The sequence below is a fragment of the Portunus trituberculatus genome, chromosome 14 (assembly GCF_017591435.1).
Source record: "Portunus trituberculatus isolate SZX2019 chromosome 14, ASM1759143v1, whole genome shotgun sequence".
NCBI lineage: Eukaryota > Metazoa > Arthropoda > Malacostraca > Decapoda > Portunidae > Portunus > Portunus trituberculatus.
In genome coordinates this window covers 2131342-2156717 of record NC_059268.1, presented here as the reverse complement: position 1 = coordinate 2156717, position 25376 = coordinate 2131342, and the positions used below count along the sequence as shown (strand labels likewise).

At 44.6% G+C, this 25376-nt stretch overlaps 2 protein-coding genes across 3 annotated transcripts; one reads left to right on the top strand and one right to left on the bottom strand.

The window, feature by feature from the left end:
- The first annotated feature begins 448 nt into the window (after nucleotides 1-448).
- Nucleotides 449-5200, top strand: LOC123503746. 2 transcript variants are annotated; one of them, XR_006674596.1, is made up of 3 exons: nucleotides 449-1107; nucleotides 4057-4625; nucleotides 4705-5200. XR_006674596.1 is itself a non-coding variant. In XM_045253741.1 (2 exons), the coding sequence occupies exons 1-2, from the start codon at nucleotides 706-708 to the stop codon at nucleotides 4060-4062; spliced, it is 408 nt and encodes a 135-aa protein (XP_045109676.1). In that variant the 5' UTR covers nucleotides 449-705; the 3' UTR covers nucleotides 4063-5200. The 2 variants fall into 2 exon arrangements, 1 of the variants encoding a protein (XP_045109676.1); XM_045253741.1 differs by having other exon boundaries at nucleotides 4057-5200.
- Nucleotides 5201-12437: 7237 nt separating this feature from the next.
- On the bottom strand, nucleotides 12438-25122 carry LOC123503754 (neurogenic locus protein delta-like). The gene is made up of 2 exons (XM_045253754.1): nucleotides 24961-25122; nucleotides 12438-12864 (listed from the first exon to the last, which is right to left on the bottom strand). Exon 2 carries the CDS (start codon nucleotides 12850-12852, stop codon nucleotides 12493-12495), a length of 360 nt encoding a protein of 119 aa, XP_045109689.1. The 5' UTR covers nucleotides 12853-12864; nucleotides 24961-25122; the 3' UTR covers nucleotides 12438-12492.
- Nucleotides 25123-25376: the final 254 nt, after the last annotated feature.

Sequence of the window (25376 nt, the reverse complement as noted above, 5' to 3'; positions counted from 1 at the left end):
GGTGTGAACTAGAGTGGTGTGTGTGTGTGTGTGTGTGTGTGTGTGTGTGTGTGTGTGTGTGTGTGTGTGTAATTCACCTCGGTCGCTGCTGGTCACCCAGCCAGTCTTCACCAATACGGACCGAGCTCAAAGCTCATAGACCGATCTTCGGGTAGGACTGAGACCACACCACATTCCACACACCGGGAAAGCGAGGCCACAACCCCTCGAGTTACATCCCGTACCTATTTACTGCTAGGTGAACAGGGGCTACACCTTAAGAGGCTTGCCCATTTGCCTCGCCGCTTCCTGGGATTCGAACCCGGACTCTCGATTGTGAGTCGAGTGTTCTAACCACTACACTACGGGGTGTGTGTGTTGGGGGGGCGGTGTGGAGGTGTGTGTATGCGCTATGTTCCTGACAGTGTGTTTTGTGGTGTTGCAGTTGCCTGAAGTGGTATCAGGGCCTAACGCCATCTACTACCAGGAGGCGGCGGAACTGGCTGTGGGTTACCACTGCTCCTGCCGGCACAGCATGGGCGGGCAGCATTGTCACGGTAGTGGTGGGCAGCGTGGCGCGACCAAGCCCTGAGGCGAAGGCCATGTCGGCAGGCCAGGAGGTGCTAGTGGTGGTGTTCAGCACCGCTATGCCCGTGCTGGTGTTGGAATTGGTGTTGGTGATCGTGTGCATGAAGCGGAAACGTGTACGTGACTGCCCGTGTCGGGATGAGGAGGCGCGGCGTCAGAACGAGCAGAACATGGTGCACAACGCTGTGGGCGCCGTCAACAGTGTCTGGATCACCACATGATCTATTCCCTAAACTTCCCCATCAAGAAACCCTTCAACACCGTGCCACCACCTGCCCCCTTGCATCACCCACACGACACCCACCTCCACCACCATCACCTCAACTATCACGACTACAAGAATCCCGCGGAGAACGCATACTCCGCAGTGCCCATGCGCAGCAGCAGGACTCAACAAGGATGTGTCGCTGCTCTCGCTGGCTGACCGCCTTGAGAACGACACTGAGGCACCGCCCAGCCCCGCGTCACGCCCACCTAGGACTCCAGCGCCCCATGCAAGGTGTTTCGGAATTCCTTCCTGCCGCGCACATACAGCCACAGGTCAGTACTCTCCACCCACGCGCGACTGCAGTACACACACACACACACACACACACACACACACACACACACGGCCCGGTAGCTCAGTGGTTATAGCGCTGGCTTCACAAGCCAGATGACCGGGGTTCGATTCCCCGGCCGGGTGGAGATATTTGGGTGTGTCTCCTTTCACGTGTAGCCCCTGTTCACCTAGCAGTGAGTAGGTACGGGATGTAAATCGAGGAGTTGTGACCTTGTTGTCCCGGTGTGTGGTGTGTGCCTGGTCTCAGACCTATCCCAAGATCGGAAATAATGAGCTCTGAGCTCTTTCCGTAGGGTAACGTCTGGCTGTCTCGTCATAGACTGCAGCAGATCAAACAGTGAATTACACACACTCTCTCTCTCTCTCTCTCTCTCTCTCTCTCTCTCTCTCTCTCTGTGTGTGTGTGTGTGTGTGGTGGAGGTGGTGGTGGTGGTGGTATTTACATGCTTGTGTGAAGATAGATAGATAGATAAGCGGGTATTTTGATGGGACGATATATATGTAAATGGACAGTTGGATAAACAAACAGATAGATGGAGAGGTAGGCAGATCGAGGAGCACTAAAAACACTACGATAGTAAACATGAGAAGATTGACTTATAAATCCTAGTGAACAGTTTTCAGTATTTTTCATTAGCCTAACGTCAAGTCAAAGTTTGTTGTTGGGACGCCTGGAGAGATGGGCAGCACTATCAGGTACAGGATTTGCGATAACAACGTCTTGGAGTGTCCGCCATGATGGACTCACTCGCCTTGAGTTGCCAAGCGTCACTTCAAGACATGTAGCCTGAGCCGCCAACACCACACCTTCACATCACCATACAATGTCAGGACGCGTCTGGCTGGCCACACACTATGCACATTGAAACAAAAATTTATCAAGTAGTGTGTGTGTGTGTGTGTGTGTGTGTGTGTGTGTGTGTGTGTGTGTGTTACCTATAAAGACAATTGTATTGCATGTTGCAGAGGAGTTATGGGTGGCAGGAGGTTGATGAAATGTGTGGTGGTGTCACAAGTGAAGCACAGTGAGCGTTCCTGCTGGGTGAAGCAATGATGAGACCAGCGTCAGCACTCAGCAAGATGGTGGTGTGGTGGTGATGGTGCTCTCTCTCTCTCTCTCTCTCTCTCTCTCTCTCTCTCTCTCTCTCTCTCTCTCTCTCTCCTTTCTCTTATCCCGTCTCGTCTCTCGTCTCGTTTCGTCTCGTCGTGTCGTTTCGTCTCCTCTCTCTCTCTCGTCTCCTTTCCTCGTTCTCGTCTCGTGTCGTGTCCTCTCCTCTCCTTGTTCTCGTTTCGTGTCGTCTCCTCTCCTCGTTCTCGTCTCGTCTCATCTCTCGTCTTGTCTCGTCTCGTCTCGTTTCGTCTCCTCTCGTCTCCTCTCCTCGTTCTCGTCTCATCTCGTCTCCTTTCTCGTCTCGTCTCATCGTCTTCTTTCTCGTCTCGTCTCATCTCGTCTTCTTTCTCGTCTCGTCTCCTCGTCTCTTCTCTCGTCTCCTCTTGTCTCTTCTCTCGCTTCTCTTCTCTCGTCTCGTTTCGTGACGTCTCTTGTCTCGTCTCGTATCGTATCGTATCATATCGTATCTCTCTCTCTCTCTCTCTCTCTCTCTCTCTCTCTCTCTCTCTCTCTCTCTCGTCTCGTCTCGTCTCGTCTCGTCTCGTCTCGTCTCGTCTCGTCTCGTCTCGTCTCGTCTCGTCTCGTCTCGTCTCGTCTCGTCTCGTCTCGTCTCGTCTCGTCTCGTCTCGTCTCGTCTCTCGTCTCTTCTCGTTCTCGTCGCGTGTCGTCTCCTCTCTCTTGTCTCGTCTCGTCTCGTCTCTTCTCTCTTGTCTCGTTTCGTCTCCTTTCTCTCGTTTCGTCTCGTCTCTTCTCCTTTCTCTCGTCTCGTCTCGTTTCTTCTCTCGTCTTGTCTCGGCTCTTCTCGTTTCGTCTCGTCTCCTCTCTCTCGTCTCGTCTCGTCTCGTCTCTCTCTCTCGTCTCGTCTCGTCTCTCTCTCTCTCTCGTTTCCTCTCTCGTCTCGACTTCTCTCTCTCTCTCTCTCTTCTCGTCTCGTCTCCTCTCCTCTCCTCTCTCTTCTCGTCTAGTCTCGTCTCGTCTCTACTCTCTTCTCGTCTCGTCTACTCTCTCTCGTCTCGTCTCGTCTTCTCTGTCTCTTATCTCGTCTCGTTTCCTCTGTCTCTCGTCTCGCCTCTCACCCTCTGTCTCTCTCGTCTCGTCACGTCTCCTCTGTCTCGTCTCATCTCGTCTCCTCTGTCTCATTTCGTCTCGTTTCCTCTGTCTCTCGTCTCGTCTCGTCACCTCTGTCTCTCTCGTCTCGTCTCGTCTCGTCTCGTCTCCTCTCTGTCTCTTGCTTCGTCTCGTCTCGTCTCATCTCTTTTCTTTCGTCTTGTCTCGTCTCGTCTCGTCTCCTTTCCTTTTGTTTCTCGTCTCGTCTTCTGTCTCTCGTCTCGTCTCCTCTGTCTCGTCTCCTCTCCTCTCATCTCTCTCTCCTCTCTCTCTCGTCTCGTCTTCTGTCTCGTCTCGTCTCCTCTCTCTTGTCTCGTCTCGTCTCTCTCTGTCTCTTGTCTCGTCTCGTCTCGTCTCGTCTCATCTCTTTCTCTCGTCTCGTCTCGCCTCGACTACTCTCTCCTCTCCTCTCGTCTCGTCTCGTCTCGTCTCATCTCTCTCGTCTCGCCTCGTCTCATCTCTCGTCTCGTCTCGTCTCTCTCTCTCTCTCTCTCTCTCTCTCTCTCTCTCTCTCTCTCTCTCTCTCTCTCTCTCTCTCTCTCTCTCTCTCTCTCTCTCTCTCTCTCTCTCTCTCTCTCTCTCTCTCTCTCTCTCTGCCTGCCTGCCTGTGTTCTTTGTTTGTGGTGTGTGTGGAGAGTGTGTAGTGTGTGTGGTGTTATTCAGTAGTGAAGGCTCGGCATCATTTCTGTAACCTCTCTTTTGTTTCCAGGCTTGAAATCAAGCGACCGCCGGCAGAGAGGAGCCTTCTCCTGGACTTTTGACGAGTACCTTGTTGAAGCACAGAACATAGACAGCGTTGGAAATTGGACTAGTACAGTTTGACCAGGGTCCAACATTGCACCAGGATGAAGTGATACACGTGTGTAGAGGTGCCAGGAGGACGGACTCTTGGAACAAGCCTTCCGACAACAGTCATCAGCCATCAGCCATCAGGCAAGCGTGGCGGAACCACTCTGTTGATTTCCAGCAGCAAAACGTGCGGGAAACACACCACCGAGTAGCTTTCACACGGCTGACAGTGTCCACTCAATCTCTGGCGGTAGAAGTAGTCGGTGGAGGGGGGAGGGTAGGCGAGGACGCAGCCGCTTGCACCTGGAGGAACGTGTGTGTGTGTGTGTGTGTGTGTGTGTGCTTGGGGAGAAGTAATTAAACTAGTTAGGTAGTTATAGTAGTGTGTGTGTGTGTGTGTGTGTGTGTGTGTGTGTGTGTGTGTGTGTGTGTGTGTGTGTGTGTGTGTGTGCGCGCGCGCGCTTGGGGAGAAGTAATTAAACTAGTTAGGTAGTTACAATAGTGTGTGTGTGTGTGTGTGTGTGTGTGTGTGTGTGTGTGTGTGGGGAGAAGTAATTAAACTAGTTAGGTAGTTACAGTATTTAGATTTTATTTAGAATTTTTCGGGAGAGTGAGAAATGTATCATAATGTTATCATTCTGAGTGTTGGGAACAAGAGTGAGAAGAGAATTACTATTCCTGATTTTTGATGTATGCATTTATTAAGCTGAGCTGAAACATGTGCAAAGTTGACATTAACGTGAATAAATTATTGATATCTTGTGTATTGGAAATCGAGCTTTTAAAAAGTGGCTATTCTCACAATTGTAATGGACCAAATTTATTAATAGAAATCAATGGAATGTTCATATGCTCAATACATTACCTGTGTGTGTGTGTGTGTGTGTGTGTGTGTGTGTGTGTGTGTGTGTGTGTGCGCGCGCGCGCAGAGGTAGGCAGAGTGCTTACCACGTACTGTACAGCTCCACTCCTAATCCACCACAGTGTTGCCATGCTATGTATTGCTTCCTGACCGCCTGTGTTGCCATTGTACCAAGGTGAAGTCAATAAAATGTCGACAAATGCTCCTTCACTTTATTTGTAACCAAGGCAAAGGAAATAAATACGTCAAGTTGTTTGTAAAGCACACCGAGTCCCTCCTGGCCACTTTTCACTTCTCAATTTGTGACATCAGGCCTTCAAATTACCAATGACTATTTCACCATTGTAAGTCCAGGCCACAGTTTTCACTTAACTTGTGACACCAGCCCTTCAAATTACTGACTATTTCACCATTACAAGTTAGTTGGAGTGAGTCAGTGTAGGTAAGGGAGTGACTCTTGTGCAGGAGATGACACCAGCAGGAAACGATGGTGAGTGAATTACCCACGTGTCGATAACCACTGCTTCAAACCAATCACAGGGACGCTCCACCACCTCACAACATCAAGATCAAGACACCCCTTCCTTCCTTTTGTAATTGTATGTAATCCCAAGTAATTCTAGGTAACCCAGTCAAATTGAATCGTCAGCCAGGGCAAGGTCTCACAATGGACTCGCCCACCTCCCTTCCTCCTATGTAATTCTATGTAATTGTATGTAATCCCAAGTAATTCTAGGTAATCCAGTCAAATTCGTGGAAAGTGGGTTCGTTTCATCGTCAGCCAGGGAAAGGTCTCATAATGGACTCACCCACCACCCTTCCTCCCCCACCCTCTCACAATGGACTCACCCACCACCCTTCCTCCCCACCCTCTCACAATGGACTCACCCCACCCTTCCTCCCCACCCAATGGACTCTCACAATGGACTCACCCACCACCCTTCCTCCCCACTCTGACAATGGACTCACCCACCACCCTTCCTCCCCCACCCTCTGAGCCACTGACACTGGACTCTCCGTTGACTCCACCAGTAATCCTTCCCTATTCTGGCCGCCATGGCATTGCCCCCCGCACTCCCCACACCCTGGCGATAGATGCGCCCTCCACGCCCACACAGCACCCATGGAAACACCCTCCACGCCCACACAGCACCCATGGATGCACCCTCCACGCCCACACAGCAACTCATTCAATGGTTCAGATCTTTTGGTGAAACTTGCAAAGGAAACAATGAAACACTAGGGCCAGATTATTGACTTTATTTACCGCTGAGTGGTCAGGCTGTGTGAAGAGCTGTGCATTCCTCCACACATGACACACTGACACTACACGTTATCATGTGACACCTTCATACATTGCAAAAATAGAATTGTGGCTTATATCTTCACAAGGAAGCTGCTCAGACTCGTTAAGGCCGTCTCACACCGGAGACGACGCACACCACGTACCAACGAGAGAGAGAGAGAGAGAGAGAGAGAGAGAGAGAGAGAGAGAGAGAGAGAGAGAGAGAGAGAGAGAGAGAGAGAGAGAGAGAGAGAGAGAGAGAGAGAGAGAGAGAGAGAGAGAGAGAGAGAGAGAGAGAGAGAGAGAGAGAGAGAGAGAGAGAGATTTGAAACATTTTATTTTCCCATGCAACAAAAAATATATGTATATAATCACAAAATAATCTGTCATATTTGGGAACCCTTTTGAAGCAAAGATTTTTGGGCAACAATAAGAAAAGTAAAAAAAAAATAATAATAATAATAAAATAAAACAATAAAATAAAAATAATTAATGAAATTGTCAGTATAAAACAGTAGATAATGTAGAGGATCCTGAATCAATGAAGTAATTTTACATGAAGTATTACCTAGCAATGGTAATAAAAGTAGTATTGGTACTAGTAATGATAACAATAGTAACAGTAGGGCAATGATAGTAATGCTAATATTGATCACACAATAATACACTATTACCAATAACAATAGTAAGTGTTGAGAATGAATAGTAAAAATGTTGATAAATTACTAACACACGAGATGTGAAGTCGACGTGACAGTTAGAGTGACACCAAGATAATAATAATGGTAGTAATAAAAACGTTGATTACTAGACAATACTATACAATTGATTACAACACGGTGTCATACCCGCACGTTTTGCTGCTTCAAATCAACAGAGTGGCACACAAACTTGCCTTTATTGGCAAATATATTTTGCGTTTGGAGGATGTGGTGTGTTGCATCTTGTGGGGAACCTCTCTCCTAGTCACCTGCTGCTATAAGGTCCCCCCACCCCCACCCCAATCCCTGTTGTGTGAAGGCCTGTTCCAAGAGTCCCTCCTCCTGGCACATCTCTGCAGACGTATCATTTCCTCCCTGGACACTTGATTCTGGTGCAGATACACAGATGTTGGACTCTGCTCAAACTGTAGTAGTCCAGTTTCCAGCGCTGTCTGTGCTCTGTGCTTCAAGAAGGTGGTACTCTTCAAACGTCCAGGAGAAGACTCCTCTCTGCCGGCGGTCGCTTGATTTCGGCCTGGAAACAATAGAGAGGTTACAGAAATGATGCCGAGCATTCACTACTGAATAACACCACACACACACACACACACCACACACACACACACACACACACACACACACACACACACACAGAACAAGAGAGAGAGAGAGAGAGAGAGAGAGAGAGAGAGAGAGAGAGAGAGAGAGAGAGAGAGAGAGAGAGAGAGAAGAGAGAGAGAGAGAGAGAGAGAGAGAGAGAGAGAGAGAGAGAGAGAGAGAGAGAGAGAGAGAGAGAGAGAGAGAGAGAGAGAGAGAGAGAGAGAGAGAGAGAGAGAGAGAGAGAGAGAGAGAAGAGAGAGAAGAGAGAGAGAGAAGAGAGAGAGAGAGAGAGAAGAGAGAGAGAGAGAGAGAGAGAGAGAGAGAGAGAGAGAGAGAGAGAGAGAGAGAGAGAGAAGAGAGAGAGAGAGAGAGAGAGAGAGAGAGAGAGAGAGAGAGAGAGAGAGAGAGAGAGAGAGAGAGAGAGAGAGAGAGAGAGAGAGAGAGAGAGAGAGAGAGAGAGAGAGAGAGAGAGAGAGAGAGAGAGAGAGAGAGAGAGAGAGAGAGAGAGAGAGAGAGAGAGAGAGAGAGAGAGAGAGAGAGAGAGAGAGAGGAGAGAGAGAGAGAGAGAGAGAGAGAGACGAGAGAGAGAGAGAGAGAGACGAGAGAGAGAGAGAGAGAGACGAGACGAGACGAGAGAGAGACGAGACGAGAGAGAGACGAGACGAGACGAGACGAGACGAGACGAAACGAGACGAGAGAAAGAGACGAGACGAGAGACAGAGGAGACTAGACGAGATGAGAGAGAGAAACGAGACGAGAAGAGCCGAGACGACACGAGATAAAATAGGAGACAAGACGAGACGAGACGAGACGAGAAGAGACGAGACGAGACGAGAAGAGACGAGACGAGAGAAGAGACGAGACGAGAGAGAGGAAAGAGAGAGGAGACGAAACGAGACGACGAGACGAGAGAAAGGAGACGAGACGAGACGAGAGAAGAGACGAAAAGAGACGAGAAAGAGGAAACGACACGAGAGAAAGGAGACAAAACGTGACGAGACGAGAGAAAGGAGACGAAATGAGACGAGAGAGAGGAGACGAGACGAGACAAGAGAGAGGAGACGACACGAGACAAGAGAAAGGAGACGACACGAGACGAGAGAAGAGACGACACGAGACGAGAACGAGGAAAGGAGACGAGACGAGAGAGAGAGAGAGACGAGACGAGAGAGAGAGACGAAACGAGACGAGAGAGATGAGACGAAACGAGACGAGAGAGAGAGGAGACGAAACGAGACGAGAGAGAGAGAGAGAGAGAGAGAGAGAGAGAGAGAGAGAGAGAGAGAGAGAGAGAGAGAGAGAGAGAGAGAGGACATGGCATCACCAGAGACAATATATAAACTCGTATGCAAGGAAATGGAACACTCTGTTGGCCTCACAGGAGATAAACCTCAGTGACACAAACACTCAGACATTTAAAGTGCAAGTGAACCATTGGTTACTGAGGCAAGGGTGAATCATGTACAGTGAACGTAGTATATTCAGTGTTATTACAATATAAGTTATTGTTGTACATACAGAATGTAATATACATCACCAGGGTCAGATTTTAAGATAGGTTGCACTAACCCTGTACCCTTTAGTCTGTAAAAACAACGTTCTTATGTAATGTAGAAGTTGTTTTCCCTGTACATTTGATCAGTATAAATAAAAAAATAAAGAGAGAGAGAGAGAGAGAGAGAGAGAGAGAGAGAGAGAGAGAGAGAGAGAGAGAGAGAGAGAGAGAGAGAGAGAGAGAGAGAGAGAGAGAGAGAGAGAGAGAGAGAGAGAGAGAGAGAGAGAGAGAGGGAGAGAGAGAGGGAGGGAGACGAGATGAGACGAGATGAGACATGAGACGAGATGAGACGAGCGAGAAGAGATGAGACGAGCGAGAAGACACGAGATGAGAGAGAGAAAGGAGACAAGAAAAGCGGAGACGAGACGAGAGGAGACGAGAGAAGACCCAAGATGGAAGAGAAGAGACGAGATGAGAGAGAAAGGAGACGAGAAGAGAGAGGAGGCGAGAGAGAGATGAGACGAGACGATGCAAGAGAGAGAGAGAGAGAGAGAGAGAGAGAGAGAGAGAGAGACACCAGGCACCACCACCACCACCACCACCTCGCTGACTGGTGACGCTTGTCTCATCATTGCTTCACCCAGCAGGAACGCTCACTGTGCTTCACTTGTGACACCACCACACATTTCATCAACCTCCTGCCACCCATAACTCCTCTGCAACATGCAATACAAGTTAATGTCTTTATAGGTGACACACACACACCTTTTCTTATTTATATAAATGATATAATCAAATCCAGCTCAAAAGTTACTTTCACTCTGTATGCAGACGACATAAACTTGCTTACGAAAGACAAGGACATACACACTCTATACTCAAACATGACCTCTGAACTACATTTAATAAATCATTGGATAAAACAAAACAAACTAACACTATATATAAGTAAAACTAATTATATTTTTTTCCAAAATCGGTCAGTAAAAAATCATATCCAACCAATACTTCTTCAAAGTCACTCTGCAATGTGTCACTCAAATAAAAATTTTTAGGTGTATTTATTGATGATAACCTTAATGTATGCATGAAACTGTCTAGGATGTGTGGGATATTGTACAAGATACGGAATCAACTCACAACTGAAGCCCTACTGAGTATTTGCTATACACTCTGCTATCCTTATTTTATTTATTGTGTCTCAGTTTGGGCCTGCACTTGGCCGTCTTTCCTAAATAGATTAAAGATAATTAAAAAAAATTTGCGATGTATATTTTGTATGGGTAAATTCGACTCAACATCCACACTTTTTTCTAATCATAAACTATTGAATTTCTTCGATATTCATAAGTGTTTTGTCCTTTTCTCCATCTTCAAATTCATTAAAAGATATCCAAATAATAACCTACTTAAATGTGTAGATTCACCGTATGCAACAAGAGGTGGGAACTTGAATTTGGAGTGCCCGCAATTCCGCACACAGTTATTCAAGCACAGCATATTTTACTTTGGTCCACAGCTATGGAATTCCTTGCCTCCTCATATAAAAGATATTACTAGTATCAGTTACTTTCAGTTTAAAAGAAAAACCAAAGAACATTTCCTTAGATGTTTATAACTAGCAGCTTGCAGTCCATCATTTATTTGTATTGTATGATAAATTTACTTTAAAGCTGGATATAAATTATTCAGGATATATATATATATATATATATATATATATATATATATATATATATATATATATATATATATATATATATATATATATATATATATATATATATATATATATATATATATATATATATATATATATATATATATATGTATATAAGCACAAGTATTTATATAAATAATGTGTTCGCATGTACGTATAGTGTGAACGTGATTGGGTAAAATATGACTTATTCTTATACTTCTATAAATATATTGCCAAGTGAAGTCTTCCAACAGAGTCACCACATAGTTTAATAACTCCGTTTATCAGGAGCCTTGGCTCGATAGACCATGCCAATGAACACATCTGTTTAACCAATATATATGTACATGTAATGAAATGGCAATTTTACTTTACTTTACTTTACACACACACACACACACACACACACACACACACACACACACACACACACACACACACTATTTGATAAATGTTTGTTTCAATGTGCATAGTGTGTGGCCAGCCAGACGCGTCCTGACATTGTATGGTGATGTGAAGGTGTGGTGTTGGCGGCTCAGGCTACATGTCTTGAAGTGACGCTTGGCAACTCAAGGCGAGTGAGTCCATCATGGCGCACACTCCAAGACGTTGTTATCGCAAAACCTGTAGCTAACAGTGCTGCCCATCTCTCCAGGTGTCCTTACAACAAACTTTGACTTGACGTTTGGCTAATGAAAAATACTGAAAACTGTTCACTAGGAATTAAAAGTCAATCTTCTCATGTTTATTATCGTGGTGTTTATAGTGCTTAGCTAGACCTCCTCCTCCTCCTCCTCTATCTGCCTACCTCTCCATCTACCTGTTTGTTTATCCAACTGTCCATTTACATATCTATCATCCCATCAAAATACCCGCTTATCTATCTATCTTCAAACAAGCATGTAAATACCACCACCACCACCACCTCCACACACACACACACACTGTGTGAGAGAGAGAGAGAGAGAGAGAGAGAGAGAGAGAGAGAGAGAGAGAGAGAGAGAGTGTGTGTGTGTGTGTGTGTGTGTGTGTGTGTAATTCACCTCGGTCATCTGCTGGTCACCCAGCCAGTCTTCCCCATTACGGAGCGAGCTCAGAGCTCATAGACCGATCTTCGGTTAGGACTGAGACCACAACACACTCCACACACCGGGAAAGCGAGGCCACAACCCCTCGAGTTACATCCCGTACCTACTTACTGCTAGGTGAACAGGAGCCACACATTAAGAGACTTGCCCATTTGCCTCGCCGTCTGCGAGACTCAAACCCGGACCCTCTCGAGTGTGAGTCGAGCGTGATAACCACTACACTACGCGGTGTGTGTGTGTGTGTGTGTGTGTGTGTGTGTGTGTGTGTGTGTGCAGTCGCGCGTGGGTGGTGAGTACTGACTTGTGGCTGTATGTGCGCGGCAGGAAGGAATTCCGGAACACCTTGCATGGGGCGCTGGAGTCCGAGGTGGGCGTGACGCAGGCGCTGGGCGGGGGCTCAATGTCCTTCTCGAGGCGGTCAGCCAGCGAGAGCCGCGACACATCCTTGTTAAGTCCTGCTGCTGCGCATGGGCACTGCGGAGTATGCGTTCTCCGCGGGATTCTTGTAGTCGTGGTCGTGGAGGTGATGGTGGTGGAGGTGGGTGTGGTGTGGGTGATGCAAGGAGGAGGCGGTGGCACGGTTTTGAGAGGTTTCTTGATGGGGAAGTTTAGGGAGTAGAAGATCATGTGGTGGTCCAGACACTGTTGACGGCGCCCACAGCGTTGTGCACCATATTCTGCTCGTTCTGACGCCGCGCCTCCTCATCCCGACACGGGCAGTCACGTACGCGTTTCCGCTTCATGCACACAATCACCAACACCAATTCCACCACTAGCACGGGCATAGCGGTGCTGAACACCACCACCAGCACCACCTGACCCGCCGACATGGCCTCCGCCTCGGTGCTTGGTCGCGCCACGCTGCCCACCACTACCGTGACAATACTGCACTGCGGCCCGCCCATGCTGTGCCGGCAGGAGCAGGGGTAGCCCACCGCCAGCTCCGCCGCCTCCTGGTAGTAGCTGGTGTTAGCCCCTGACATCACTTCAGGCAACTGCAACACCATTAAAAAACCCTGTCAGGAACACAGCGCATTTATACACACACCCCCACATCGCCCCCCCAACACACAAACACACCCGAGAGTCCGGGTTCGAATCCCAGAAAGCGGCGAGGCAAATGGGCAAGCCTCTTAATGTGTAGTACCAGTTCACCTAGCAGTAAATAGGTACGGGATGTAACTGGAGGGGTTTTGGCCTCGCTTTCCCGGTGTGTGGAGTATGGTGTGGTCTCAAGTCCTACCCGAAGATCGGTCTATGAGCTTTGAGCTCGCTCCGTAATGGTGAAGACTTGCTGGGTTACCAGTAAACGACCGAGGTGAACAACACACACACACACACACACACACCACGCTAGTTCACCCCCCTCACCTCCCACTACGCCATCTGGACACCCTCCCGTAGGTGTACTCAAACTAAGAACAACCCCTTATTGTGTGTGTGTGTGTGTGTGTGTGTGTGTGTGTGTGTGTGTGTGTGTGTGTGTGCGCGCGCGCATGGGAGTAAGCCTAACACCACCACCAGTGCCGCTATCACCTAACACGTGACTACTTCCACTACTACCAAATTAACTACTCTCTCTCCTTCACCAAGAAAAGATGAGATTCTGATACCAGTAACCACCACCACCACCACCACCACCACCACACAACACAGCACACACGAGGAAAACCAGCAATACAAACCTATTGACAAACAACGCTCTGTACAAAGCATTCCTCACCTGGACAAACACACTGGCACATCCCACTTGGTCGCTCGCTTGGCGCCAAAACACACCCAAACAATCAAAATGATCTTCAATATTAACCATCAATTTTGTCAATGTCCACGGTCACAAAGCACAACGAGGTGACGGAGTGATGTCACCATTGCAACAAATGGAATGACACGATACACATTTATACAGTGTATCATAATGGCCTAATAATTCACGACCTCTTTCATATTTGTTTGACTCTCTTCAATGACTTGACTGCTAAATTGTCATTAATTAATTTTCCTCCAGTGTTAGGAATGTTCCTTTACCACCTCAGACACGCTTATCACGCCCACACCCACCCACGCCCAACACAGCCTACCTACCCATTACGTCATATACGCTAACCACCACCCACTAGGGCCCCAAACACCACATGAACACGCCCATACCCATCCACGCCCATCACAGCCTACCACTACCCTCTAAAATGCGATTGTGTGTGTGTGTGTGTGTGTGTGTGTGTGTGTGTGTGTGTGTGTGTGTGTGTGTGTGTGTGTGTTTGTAAATCTGTCTGTCTGTGTGTCTGTCAATCTGTCTGTCTGTGTGTCTGTCAATCTGTCTGTCTGTCTGTCTGTCTGTCTGTCTGTCTATCTGTCTGTCTGTCTGTTTGTCTATCTGTCTGTCTGTCTGTTTGTCTATCTGTCTGTCTGTCTGTCTGTCTCTCTCTCTCTCTCTCTCTCTCTCTCTCTCTCTCTCTCTCTCTCTCTCTCTCTCTCTCTCTCTCTCTCTCTCTCTCTCTCTGATGGCCTTAGTAAAGAAATTACTGAGAAATGTGTGACTTCTCCTTTAAAACATTGCATTTTGTGTGGCTTGTATCTCTGTCAAGGTCAACAAGCCCGCGGGAGTAACACTAATAAATTATATATATAATTAGTCTTGGTTGTATTTCATATTTTTGGATGGATGTACAACTGGATAGCTTGGCAAACAACATATTTCAGGTGGTAATTAATGGTTACCTGGGAACAGTGCACGGTTCAGAGTTGAAATGGGACCGCTCATGAATATAACGAGAAACAAAACAAAACTCTGAGGAATTTATTACCAGTCAGTGCCTCGTGTTTCATAACTAACGGTGTAGTATAAGTTGTGACTAATACATAACTGTGGATATTAACAAGGGTTGGGAATACAAGAAGCAAGCCATGTTTGTGTTATTGCAAAAATAGCAGTGTTATTGTCAAGAAGGTCATTAATGTGGTGTATTTTGTTAAAGCAAACAATTAACAATAGCAAGACCATACTGAAGAATTAGACATGAATTCTTTTAGAAATGGAAATTAGATAGAGAAAATTTGCTTGTTGAGAAGGTAGGCCTCCTATATATAATGCATGGATGGAGGAGGATAGATCCATGAGAGTGAGGTGTGTTGATGGTGAACAGGTAGAGTCATCCTTTAAGCATCCACTGGTTACACACTCGGAAGTGAAAACAGTTATCATTAGATACAGCTGACAGTGACACACCTATAATTGGCTAATCTCGCGGGAGGGACGCTTCTCAAGATTGCAAGGAAGCAAGGCATCAACTTCGCTTCACATGTTAATATCACTGCATCAAGAAAGTCGAGATTTTGTGTCAATATGATATATTTATCCTTCTGTCGAAATATTTCTAAGGAAATTTGTTTTGTAGCCCAGTTTTTATAAAATATGGAAGTGCGAGGGGCCTTGTGACTCGAGCATGTTTAGTCCGCTTTGCTCGGATCGACTGCACCAATAAATTAGTAAATTGTGTACATTTCTCAGTGACAATTTGTCTGGAGCAGCATGAATCACCCTTTATCTAGCCTACCAAAAGAAATGTTGAACTCGCTGTATTTATATAAAAATGAAAGTGCGTGATGGTATGTCGGTGTCGTGCGAACTGTGCCTGTCGGAGCTATTTGGAGGCTTCAAACATTCGATAAATAATACATTATAAGATTACTAATATTGTGTTATACACACTCATAATGACAATTGATGATCGTGCTTACTCTGGGTAGGATGTCAGCTCCATGGATGCTTCTATCCACCAGTCTGAGCAAAGATAACACAGATATCTTCGCATGCATGGAAGATAATTTCTCACGCCACACCTCCACCACCACCACCACCCCTGGTACGCACCGGCCTTCCTACCATTCCCAGCATCCCCACACTCTCTCTCTCTCTCTCTCTCTCTCTCTCTCTCTCTCTCTCTCTCTCTCTCTCTCTCTCTCTAACAGAACATCAAATCCTACTTCTATCTAGTTTTCTCGTTGGCCTTCCTTCTTCCTTCCATCACCACTCGGAGGTTGCTATTCTGAAATTCTAATTCCTGGCTGGCTACGCGAAGGTCCAGAGCAGGTAAGAATGAGGGTCTGGGTAGGATGTCTTTAGAATTTTATTGTAATCGTCAAACGGAGATGGTTGTTCAGGTTGTCAAGAGTGTTTCTTCTATTCATAATGTAGACACGTACGTTAATCTTGTACTTAGACCATAACTACACTCTTAAAAACCTGCGTCACTTCAAGTACTGCCTTTGTAAAGTAGTGAAGGTGCCGCCACAAGTGTATCAGAATGTACACCTTACAACACCAGGTCAGAAAAAAATGTTGCGATCTTTCTGACTGGATGAACTGCCTAGGTTTGTTTTATGTTTGAGGAAAATCTGGCCAAGGGCAACAAAATTGTGGTTAAAAAAAAAACCCACTGAGGTGCCAGTCCTTAAGCAAGATGAACAGATTATACTTGGGAGAGACTCCCAAGATGACAACATAAGTTATCTTTTTTTATTGTTTTCTTTATTTTTGGTGAAGAATGTCTATGTCGGTAGAGCATGTAGTGTTGTGTGAAGGAAGAGGCTGTGATTCCCCCTTTGTGTTGTGAGACAAAAAGGGGAACGTTGAGTGAGGTCACAACTGGCTTTAATGAAGGTTCCCAGCACCCCCTGAACCAGTGCTATTAGACCTCACTGGGAGTAATTATCGTTTGGGCAGGTGTCTACTGCCTCCTCCAAGGAAGGGCATCTCACCACAAATCAATATCCACTTACTTACCACGACTGATATCATACAAACAGACTTATTTGTTCTGCAACTCAAAGCAATGAGTACCTACATTACAACACTGCCCTTTTTGGTCGCCCTTTGGTAACACTGCAAACGATCATCGTGACGGACACACACAACAAAAGAAGAGCAGGTTAACTTATCTTTCCTGAACTGCACAACTAACACAATCAAACACAAACAACACAGAACAAACGTTGTAGGCGAATGTGGTGCCAAACTTTATGTCGCAGCGTAACCCAGCGGGACACTCAACTACCCCAATATCACGCCCACTGCCCACACAGGACAACCTCACGCCAACACACACACACGCACACACACACGCGCCCGGTTTCTCAGTGGTTAGAGCGCTGGCTTCACAAGCCAGAGGACCGGGGTTCGATTCCCCGGCCGGGTGGAGATATTTGGGTGTGTCTCCTTTCACGTGTAGCCCCTGTTCACCTAGCAGTGAGTAGCTACGGGATGTAAATCGAGGAGTTGTGACCTTGTTGTCCCGGTGTGTGGTGTGTGCCTGGTCTCAGGCCTATCCGAAGATCGGAAATAATGAGCTCTGAGCTCGTTCCGTAGGGTAACGTCTGGCTGTCTCGTCAGAGACTGCAGGAGATCAAAGAGTGAAACACACACACACACACACACACACACACACACACACACACACACACATCACCCTGACAATCAAATATATCAACTTTATACACATTTTGTATACCGACTCAGCAATACACTGATAATAATACATTGATCTTTCGGAGCTTCATTGGGTGTATTGCAGAATTAATATTCCTTCCCTGGCTTAGTGTCCGTCGAGTTGGTGCAGCGGATCACTTTCTTTTCCTTTGTCTTGTCACTCCCATCACCCGCGAGTCATCATTCACTGCATGCAGAGTCTCTCTCTCTCTCTCTCTCTCTCTCTCTCTCTCTCTCTCTCTCTCTCTCTCTCTCTCTCTCTCTCTCTCTCTCCTGTCTGGCAGATCCAGCATCCTCCTGCCCAAACACTCATCTCTCCTCTCACTCACTGCTTTCCAAAGGCTCCAGTTGAAGACACTCGTGTTCTTAAGAGTACTTTTATGGTTCTGGTGACAGATTGGCAAGATTTCTTGTTTATTAAAGGAAAAATATATTTTGAAAACCCAGCTAGTAGTATATGTTGCTTTGGACAATTGTAGTGAGAGTTGTCGTAGTGAGAGGTGAAGGCGTTTGTGAACGTGGGAGTAAAACTGACTGTAGAAAAGTGTTCTTTGTTGTGCTCATTTCCAACTTTGTCGACCTCGTTACTTGAGAGGAGGTGAGGAAACAAACATCAGAGCTTAAGAACATGAGAAAAGAAAGGAAGCTGAAAGAAGCCATCACACGTACTACACTTGGCCGTCCCGGTATGAAACACCGCTCAAAGTTACTTGTACGTTTGGCAAAATAAAACAAAATAGAAAATGTGACAATAACAAATCATAAGACAGCCCTGTACGTGCATGAGACAAATACAAGAGGGAGTTTTGTTACAAAGGCGAGTCTCCCTCCGCACCATCACTTGAACCTGAACCTGAGCCTCTCCATTCTTACCTTGCCTCCCTTTCTTCGTGTGTCACCAACGCAAGACACCAGTTGCAGCCTGTCACAACACATATACTCCACACAAGAACTACAAAGACACTCTAAGAAATAAAGCATTGTTCAGAACACAAAGAGAACACAGCTAGGACCAGTCATGGTGCCTCAGTGTTGCCATGTTGTCAGGCGACTACAAACATTCACACCTTGAAAAATGTAAGTGTCATTAAACTTTTTTAACTTTCTACATCTGCAATAAACGATAAAATCTCCAGTATGTGAAGCACTTTCTTCCCTTCGCGTGAGACATTAATAACCAACGCTCAATGATAAAAGTGCTTCCCACTACTGAAGGGATTAAATTTCCTTTGAGACACTGACCAGAGAAGTGGCGTTGATGTAATATTAGAGTTGATTTGACAGACGTGTGGCAAGTTCAAACATAATAATGAATGATAACATGATAATTGATGAAAACATTTGTAATTAAAGTAACACACACACACACACACACACACACACACACACACACACACACACACACACACACACACACTGATAATAGACTCTGAAATAAGTAAGCGACTCAGAAGAGAGAGAGAGAGAGAGAGAGAGAGAGAGAGAGAGAGAGAGAGAGAGAGAGAGAGAGAGAGAGAGAGAGAGAGAGAGAGAGAGAGAGAGAGAGAGAGATGGAGGAGATAAAAGTGATTTCATTTAGCGAGTGTTCGAGAATCCATTAAGGTGAACACGGCGCGGCCCTTCATAATCAATTGACGGTATGTTGTATCCAGGCTGCTCTTCCGGAATTAATAAGGTGACCTATTGTAGTGGAGGTGGTGGTGGTGGTGGTGGTGGTAATAGTAGTGGTAGTGGTGGTGGTATCTTTAAGGTTTATGCTTGATCAGTAGTAGTAGTAGTAGTAGTTGGTAAGATGAGTTAGTAGTAGTGGTAGTAGTAGAGTTGGTAGTTGGTAGTAGTAGTAGTAGTAGTAGTAGTAGTAGTAGTAGTAGTAGTAGTAGTAGTAGTAGTAGTAGTATTTTGTAGTAGTAGTAGTTCTAATTATAGTAGTAGTAGTGGTGGTCTAGTAATACCAGTAGTAGAAGTAGTAGTAGTAGTAGTAGTAGTAGTAGTAGTAGTAGTAGTAGTAGTAGTAGTAGTAGTAGTAGTAGTAGTAGTAGTAATAGTAGAAGTAGTGATAGTAGTTGTAGTAGTAGCTGTAGTAATAGAAGTAGTAGTAGTAGTCGTGGTGATAACAGTAGTAGCAGCAGTATTATTATTATTATTATTATTATTATTGTTGTTGTTGTTGTTGTTGTTGTTGTTGTTGTTGTTGTTGTTGTTGTTGTTGTTGTTGTTGTTGTTGTTGTTGTTGTTGTTGTTGTTGTTATTATTATTATTATCATTATCTTTATCATTATTATTATTATTATTATTACTAGTAGTAGTAGTAGTAGTAGTAGTAGTAGTAGTAGTGGTCGTCACAGTATTGTAGTATAACACAGCAGCAGCAGCAGCAACACATGTAATATTTCAAGAAGGAAATCTGACGTACAAGAAATTCAAAATAGTATCAGTAAAGAAAAGGAAAGAGGAGGAGGAGGAGGAGGAGGAGGAGGAGGAGGAGGAGGAGGAGGAGGAAGAGGAGGAGGAGGAGGAGGAGGAGGAGGAGGAGGAGGAGGAGGAGGAGGAGGAGGAAAAGATCATTACCTGAGGGAAGGGAAAAGAAGTGGAAGAGTGTCTCCTTACGAGGGTAAGTTAAGTACAGACAAGAAACATATCAATCACAGTCGTGTTACAAGATTCAAGTGAAACTCAAAGCGAGACGAAAGACACAATAATCTTCAACACCCAGACAGAGGAACCACACTGGCGGTTGGTGGGGAGCAACTTGTGCAAAACTTGTGAAGAGCCGAGATATACCCCGCGAAGATTTATAGGTATGAACTCATGAATGCTTACACTGGAATAGCTAACAAGAGAGTGAGTGAGAGAGACAGAGAGAGCGTGGGAAAGGAAGGAGAGAGGAGGTGGGTGTGTGGGTGAGTGTGTGAGTTAGTGACAGGGGCAGAGAGGGAGTGTGGGTGTGGGAGAGAGTTAGGCAGAGTGTGAGTGAGTGAGTGAGTGAGAGGAACAGAGAGACCGTGGCAGAAGAGAAAGAGAGTGGGGCACTGTGTGAGTGTGTGGGTGAGTGAGTGAGAAAGACAGAGAGAGTGTGGGAGAGGAGGGAGAGAGTAGGAGGGTGTGTGAGTGGCTGTGTGAGTGAGTGAGAGGGACAGAGAGAGCGTGGGAGAGGAGGAAGAGAGTAGGAGGGTATGTGAGTGGGTGTGTGAGTGAGTGAGAGGGACAGAGAGAGAAAGTGGGAAAGGAGGGAGAGAGGGAAATGTGGCGAGTTTGTACTCAGAGTAAGTGAAACGTGACTGTGTCTCACCCTACAGTTTGTGGAGAGTGCATGGACATTATTTGCTGCTTCTCTTGCTACTACTACTACAGCTACTACTACTGCTACTTCTACTATTACTACTACTACTACTACTACTACTACTACTACTACTACTACTACTACTACTACTACTACTACATTTTTTTTAATGTCCTGGCCTATAGCTCCTGAAGGTAACTTGAATAGTACTGAAAGCGCTGTTCAGCTTCCAAGCATTAGTGGCGCAGGAATTTATTTATAGTGGTACCCAAATTAGGGCTCATATCACCAGCAAGGTGCATCTTTGGTGTAACCACCTAGAACAGTGTTTCCTAACCTTTTCCGACCATAGCACCCCCTGTTGTCATGTCTAAGGAGTCCAGCACCCACCATTAAAATCTTGTTATTAGAAGGATAAAGGAAAGTGAAGTGTGTGCTTCACTTCCCAGCACCTCCAATGATTGATTTCAGCACCCCCAGAGAGTGCTAGCACCCCAGATTGGAAATCTGTCCTGAATTATGTATGAAAATATGAAAAATGATATTGAGAATTACAAATAACACCATGGTACATCCAATATATATCATAAAGTATATGATAAATAGATAAATAAATAAATAAATAATATTTTCCACGCTTCGATTTTCCACGATAATATTTTCACACTGCAAACACTGCTTTGGTTTAAACAGTACAAATGCAGCAATATATAGACAACAATCTTTTGTGAGCGTAATGACAAGTGTGGTGGGTGGCTGGGGTACATAGACACAGTCATGCTTATAAAAGACAGAATCTTGGGAATTATTTTGAAGCATTTTACTTCGTGCAATGGATAGAATTACTGAGTGTACAGATGGTGGTTCTAAGTTTACGTTACCAGGGATTGTTAAAATGGCAACAGATTGCAATGACAAAGTGTTTCCGTTTAGAACATCTTATACATCATTGTGGACAAGTAGACTCAGTAAAACCGCAGTCCATGATCTGTCTGGGAGGAGCAGGCAGTGGCAGAGGAAGTAACTGTCGCACCACTGTCCTTCTCTCAAACCACTGTCCTTCCGGCGGCACTAATATTTCCCGTCTCAATTTTCGCGGCACGACATGCCACACCTACCAACACTCTTTTCAAGTCACTTATGAGTAGGTGGTCTCCAAACATGACACAAGACGCCAAATTTGGAGCATAACTCGCGCGTTCCCATGAATTTTCAATGAGCGGCTGGTAAAGTTTTGGGTGTAAGGCGGGTCGTTACAGGGGCACCAGCTGACTAATGGCGCGCCCTTCACTTTGGTGACGTCTTGCCGCCGCCTCTTATTCACCCTCCTTGGGGACTACTACTATTATCAATATTATTTCTTTGAGATGTGAAATATTGTTAAAAGCAAATCTAACTAATATAATGAGCTTTACTGTTATTATCATTATCATTATTATTATTATTATTATTATTATTATTATTATTATTATTATTATTATTATTACTATTATTATTATTATTATTATTATTATTATTATTATTATTATTATTATTATTATTATTATTAGTGTGTGTGTGTGTGTGTGTGTGTGTGTGTGTGTGTGTGTGTGTGTGTGTGTGTGTGTGTGTGTGTGTGTGTGTGTGTGTGTGAATACAAGCACTGTCTAGTGATGTGAATGCTTGATAAGTTGACCATACATGGCAGTAGCAAGGCGTACTCTTCATATTGTTAGTGTTACCCTTCTCGGTAGAATATTTATACTGTTTTGAAGAAAAGGAAAGAATTATTTAATTGTAACTAAACTTGTTTAACTTATTGGAGGCAAATAAATATCATCTATGTTTTAGCTTCATAGTAAACTCTCCAGAGGCTTTCATAACACTGCTGCTTTGGGTTGTCTAGGGGAAACTGTAGTACTTAAAGAGTTCTTGTTAGTTCTTGTTAGTGGGACTGGTTAATAAAATAAGTTTGTTGCGGCTGACAGTTAATATAATCATTCATTTCTTGCTGTTACGAAAAAAAATAATAATTATCTTTGCTTCTTTTTCTTTCAGTCATCTTTCATGTTTCCCAACTAAACTTGACACCTTTCACTCCTCAATGAACCACCTTGCAGCACATAAAGGTAAGCCACCTTGCAGCACACACAGCTAAGCCACCTTGCAGCACACAAAGCTAAGCCACCTTGCAGCACACAAAGATAAGCCACCTTGCAGCACACAAAGCTAAGCCACCTTGCAGCACACAAAGCTAAGCCACCTTGCAGCACACAAAGCACACAAAGCCACCTTGCAGCACACAAAGCTAAGCCACCTTGCAGCACACAAAGCTAAGCCACCTTGCAGCACACAAAGCTAAGCCACCTTGCAGCACACAAAGCTAAGCCACCTTGCAGCACACAAAGCTAAGTCAGCTTGCAGCACACAAAGCTAAGCACACAAAGCTAAGCCAGCTTGCAGCACACAAAGCTAAGTCAGCACACAAAGCTAAGCCACCTTGCAGCACACAAAGTAAGCCACCTTGCAGCACACAAAGCTAAGCTACCTTGCAGCACACAAAGCTAAGTCAGCTTGCAGCACAAAAAGCTAAGCCACCTTGCAGCACAAAAAGCTAAGCCACCTTGCAGTAGGCAAGACCAAGCCACCTTGCAGCACGCAGAGGTAAGCCACCTTGCATCAGGGGAAGCTATTCCTGCACCAGGGAGGCGGTGGCATAGTGGATAAGGTGGTGAGCGTGGGATCGGACAGACGTCTACGCGTAGGTTCGAATCCCACCACGTACAGCCTTAAAACACTTTGCCATTTGTCGAGTGGTTTAAAGTTACCTACATATCACCATGATACCCAGGTTCTAGGTGGTTACACTCAAGATGAGCTTGGGCGGTGATATGGGCCCTAATATGTGTACCACTATAAATAAAATTGCCTGCGACACTAATGGGCGGAAGCTGAACAGCGCTTTCCATACACTCTTCAAGTGTGCCTACAGGCGCTATAGGCCTAACCGTAAAAAAAAAAAAAAAAAAAAACACGGCACCCACCACACAAGAACAACACAGAACACTGGTGCAACAATAATGCCTAAAACAACAACCACTGCTGCATCCAGGGGAGGGAGGGGACTCAGGGGGCTCAACCACCACAACGTTCACTTTTATCATCATCGAGGATATATATATATATATATATATATATATATATATATATATATATATATATATATATATATATATATATATATATATATATATATATATATATATATATATATATATATATATATATATATATATATATATATATATATATATATATATATATATATATATATATATATATATATATATATATATATATATATATATATATATATATATATATATATATATATATATATATATATATATATATATATATATATATATATATATATATATATATAGGTATATATATATATATATATATATATATATATATATATATATATATATATATATATATATATATATATATATATATATATATATATATATATATATATATATATATATATATATATATATATATATATATATATATATATATATAAGGTAATAATAGGTATATACGGAACAATAATGTAAACAGGCTTTCTGAAAAATGCTATTATTTCACTTAACTGAGCAAAGGTAATCTAATTATTCAGTCAAATTTATAAGTTATTACTGCTCTTGTTACATCGGAATAGCTCTGCATAGAGCTTTAAAAAGCCCTTAAGATTGATGAGCTTTCAAAATTTTGAACCCTCCAAGTGATAGTCAAGGCTCGCCGCCAATCTCAAGGGATACAGGAATTCAGGTTAGCAACTCCCAAAATTTGATCCAGGATCCACCACTGCTCCTCACTGACAACACTAGCAAAGCACGCGTGTCAATAAGTACTCAGGATAGTTACCAAGCTTATTATGTTAGCAGTTAAGCAATTACGTGACTGAACACATCGTAAAACAAATAAACAAATTGCATCCAAATTTAATTGAGTATTACAAGAAATATCTTCGTTTTCTTTCACAATGGTGTTATTCATTCCTCCTCTCTCTCTCTCTCTCTCTCTCTCTCTCTCTCTCTCTCTCTCTCTCTCTCTCTCTCTCTCTCTCTCTCTCTCTGGTAACATAGTGGTAATTAGTTACCTAATATAGTTTTAACCTGACATAAGTAACAGTGAACAGTAATAGTAGTCTTGGAATAATAGTAACATCACACGTGCTTATAAAACTGACCACACTGTTTCAGAGCTGACCTCATTTGTACATATCAATCACTAATGTCAAACTTCTCACGTCTAAACTAACTTGGTACTCACTCTCTCCTGCTCTCTCTTCCTCCCTGCGTCCGGACGTCGTAGTGGTAAATCCACGCAGCTGACGAGATAATAACAATATCCTCAACACTGATGCAACAGATGGGGTCCGCAGTGGTACAGTGGAACCATGCGTGCTTTGGGGTCTAAGGGGTCTCCAAGCACACAGGTTCGAATCCTGTCCACGTTCCGAGTGTAGGCTGGACTTCCTCACTCGGGGCAACGGTTTCCTAGCGGGTGGGCTTTGAGATAGGAGGTACCCTAAAAAGTATCCCCTTTAGCCCATAAATTCCCGTGAAAAAGCCCACATGGTATAAATAGGAAAAATAAAAAAAAAACTGCACTCTCCACACCACTGCCCAGACACCACTAACTGTGAGACGATCTGGACTCTGAAGTCCTGGAGGGCCCAAGATTAA

Coding starts and splice junctions, on each gene's coding strand:
- LOC123503746 (XM_045253741.1), top strand. CDS start 706: ATGAGGAGGCGCGGCGTCAGAACGAGCAGAACATGGTGCACAACGCTG.
- LOC123503754 (XM_045253754.1), bottom strand. CDS start 12,852: ATGTCAGGGGCTAACACCAGCTACTACCAGGAGGCGGCGGAGCTGGCG.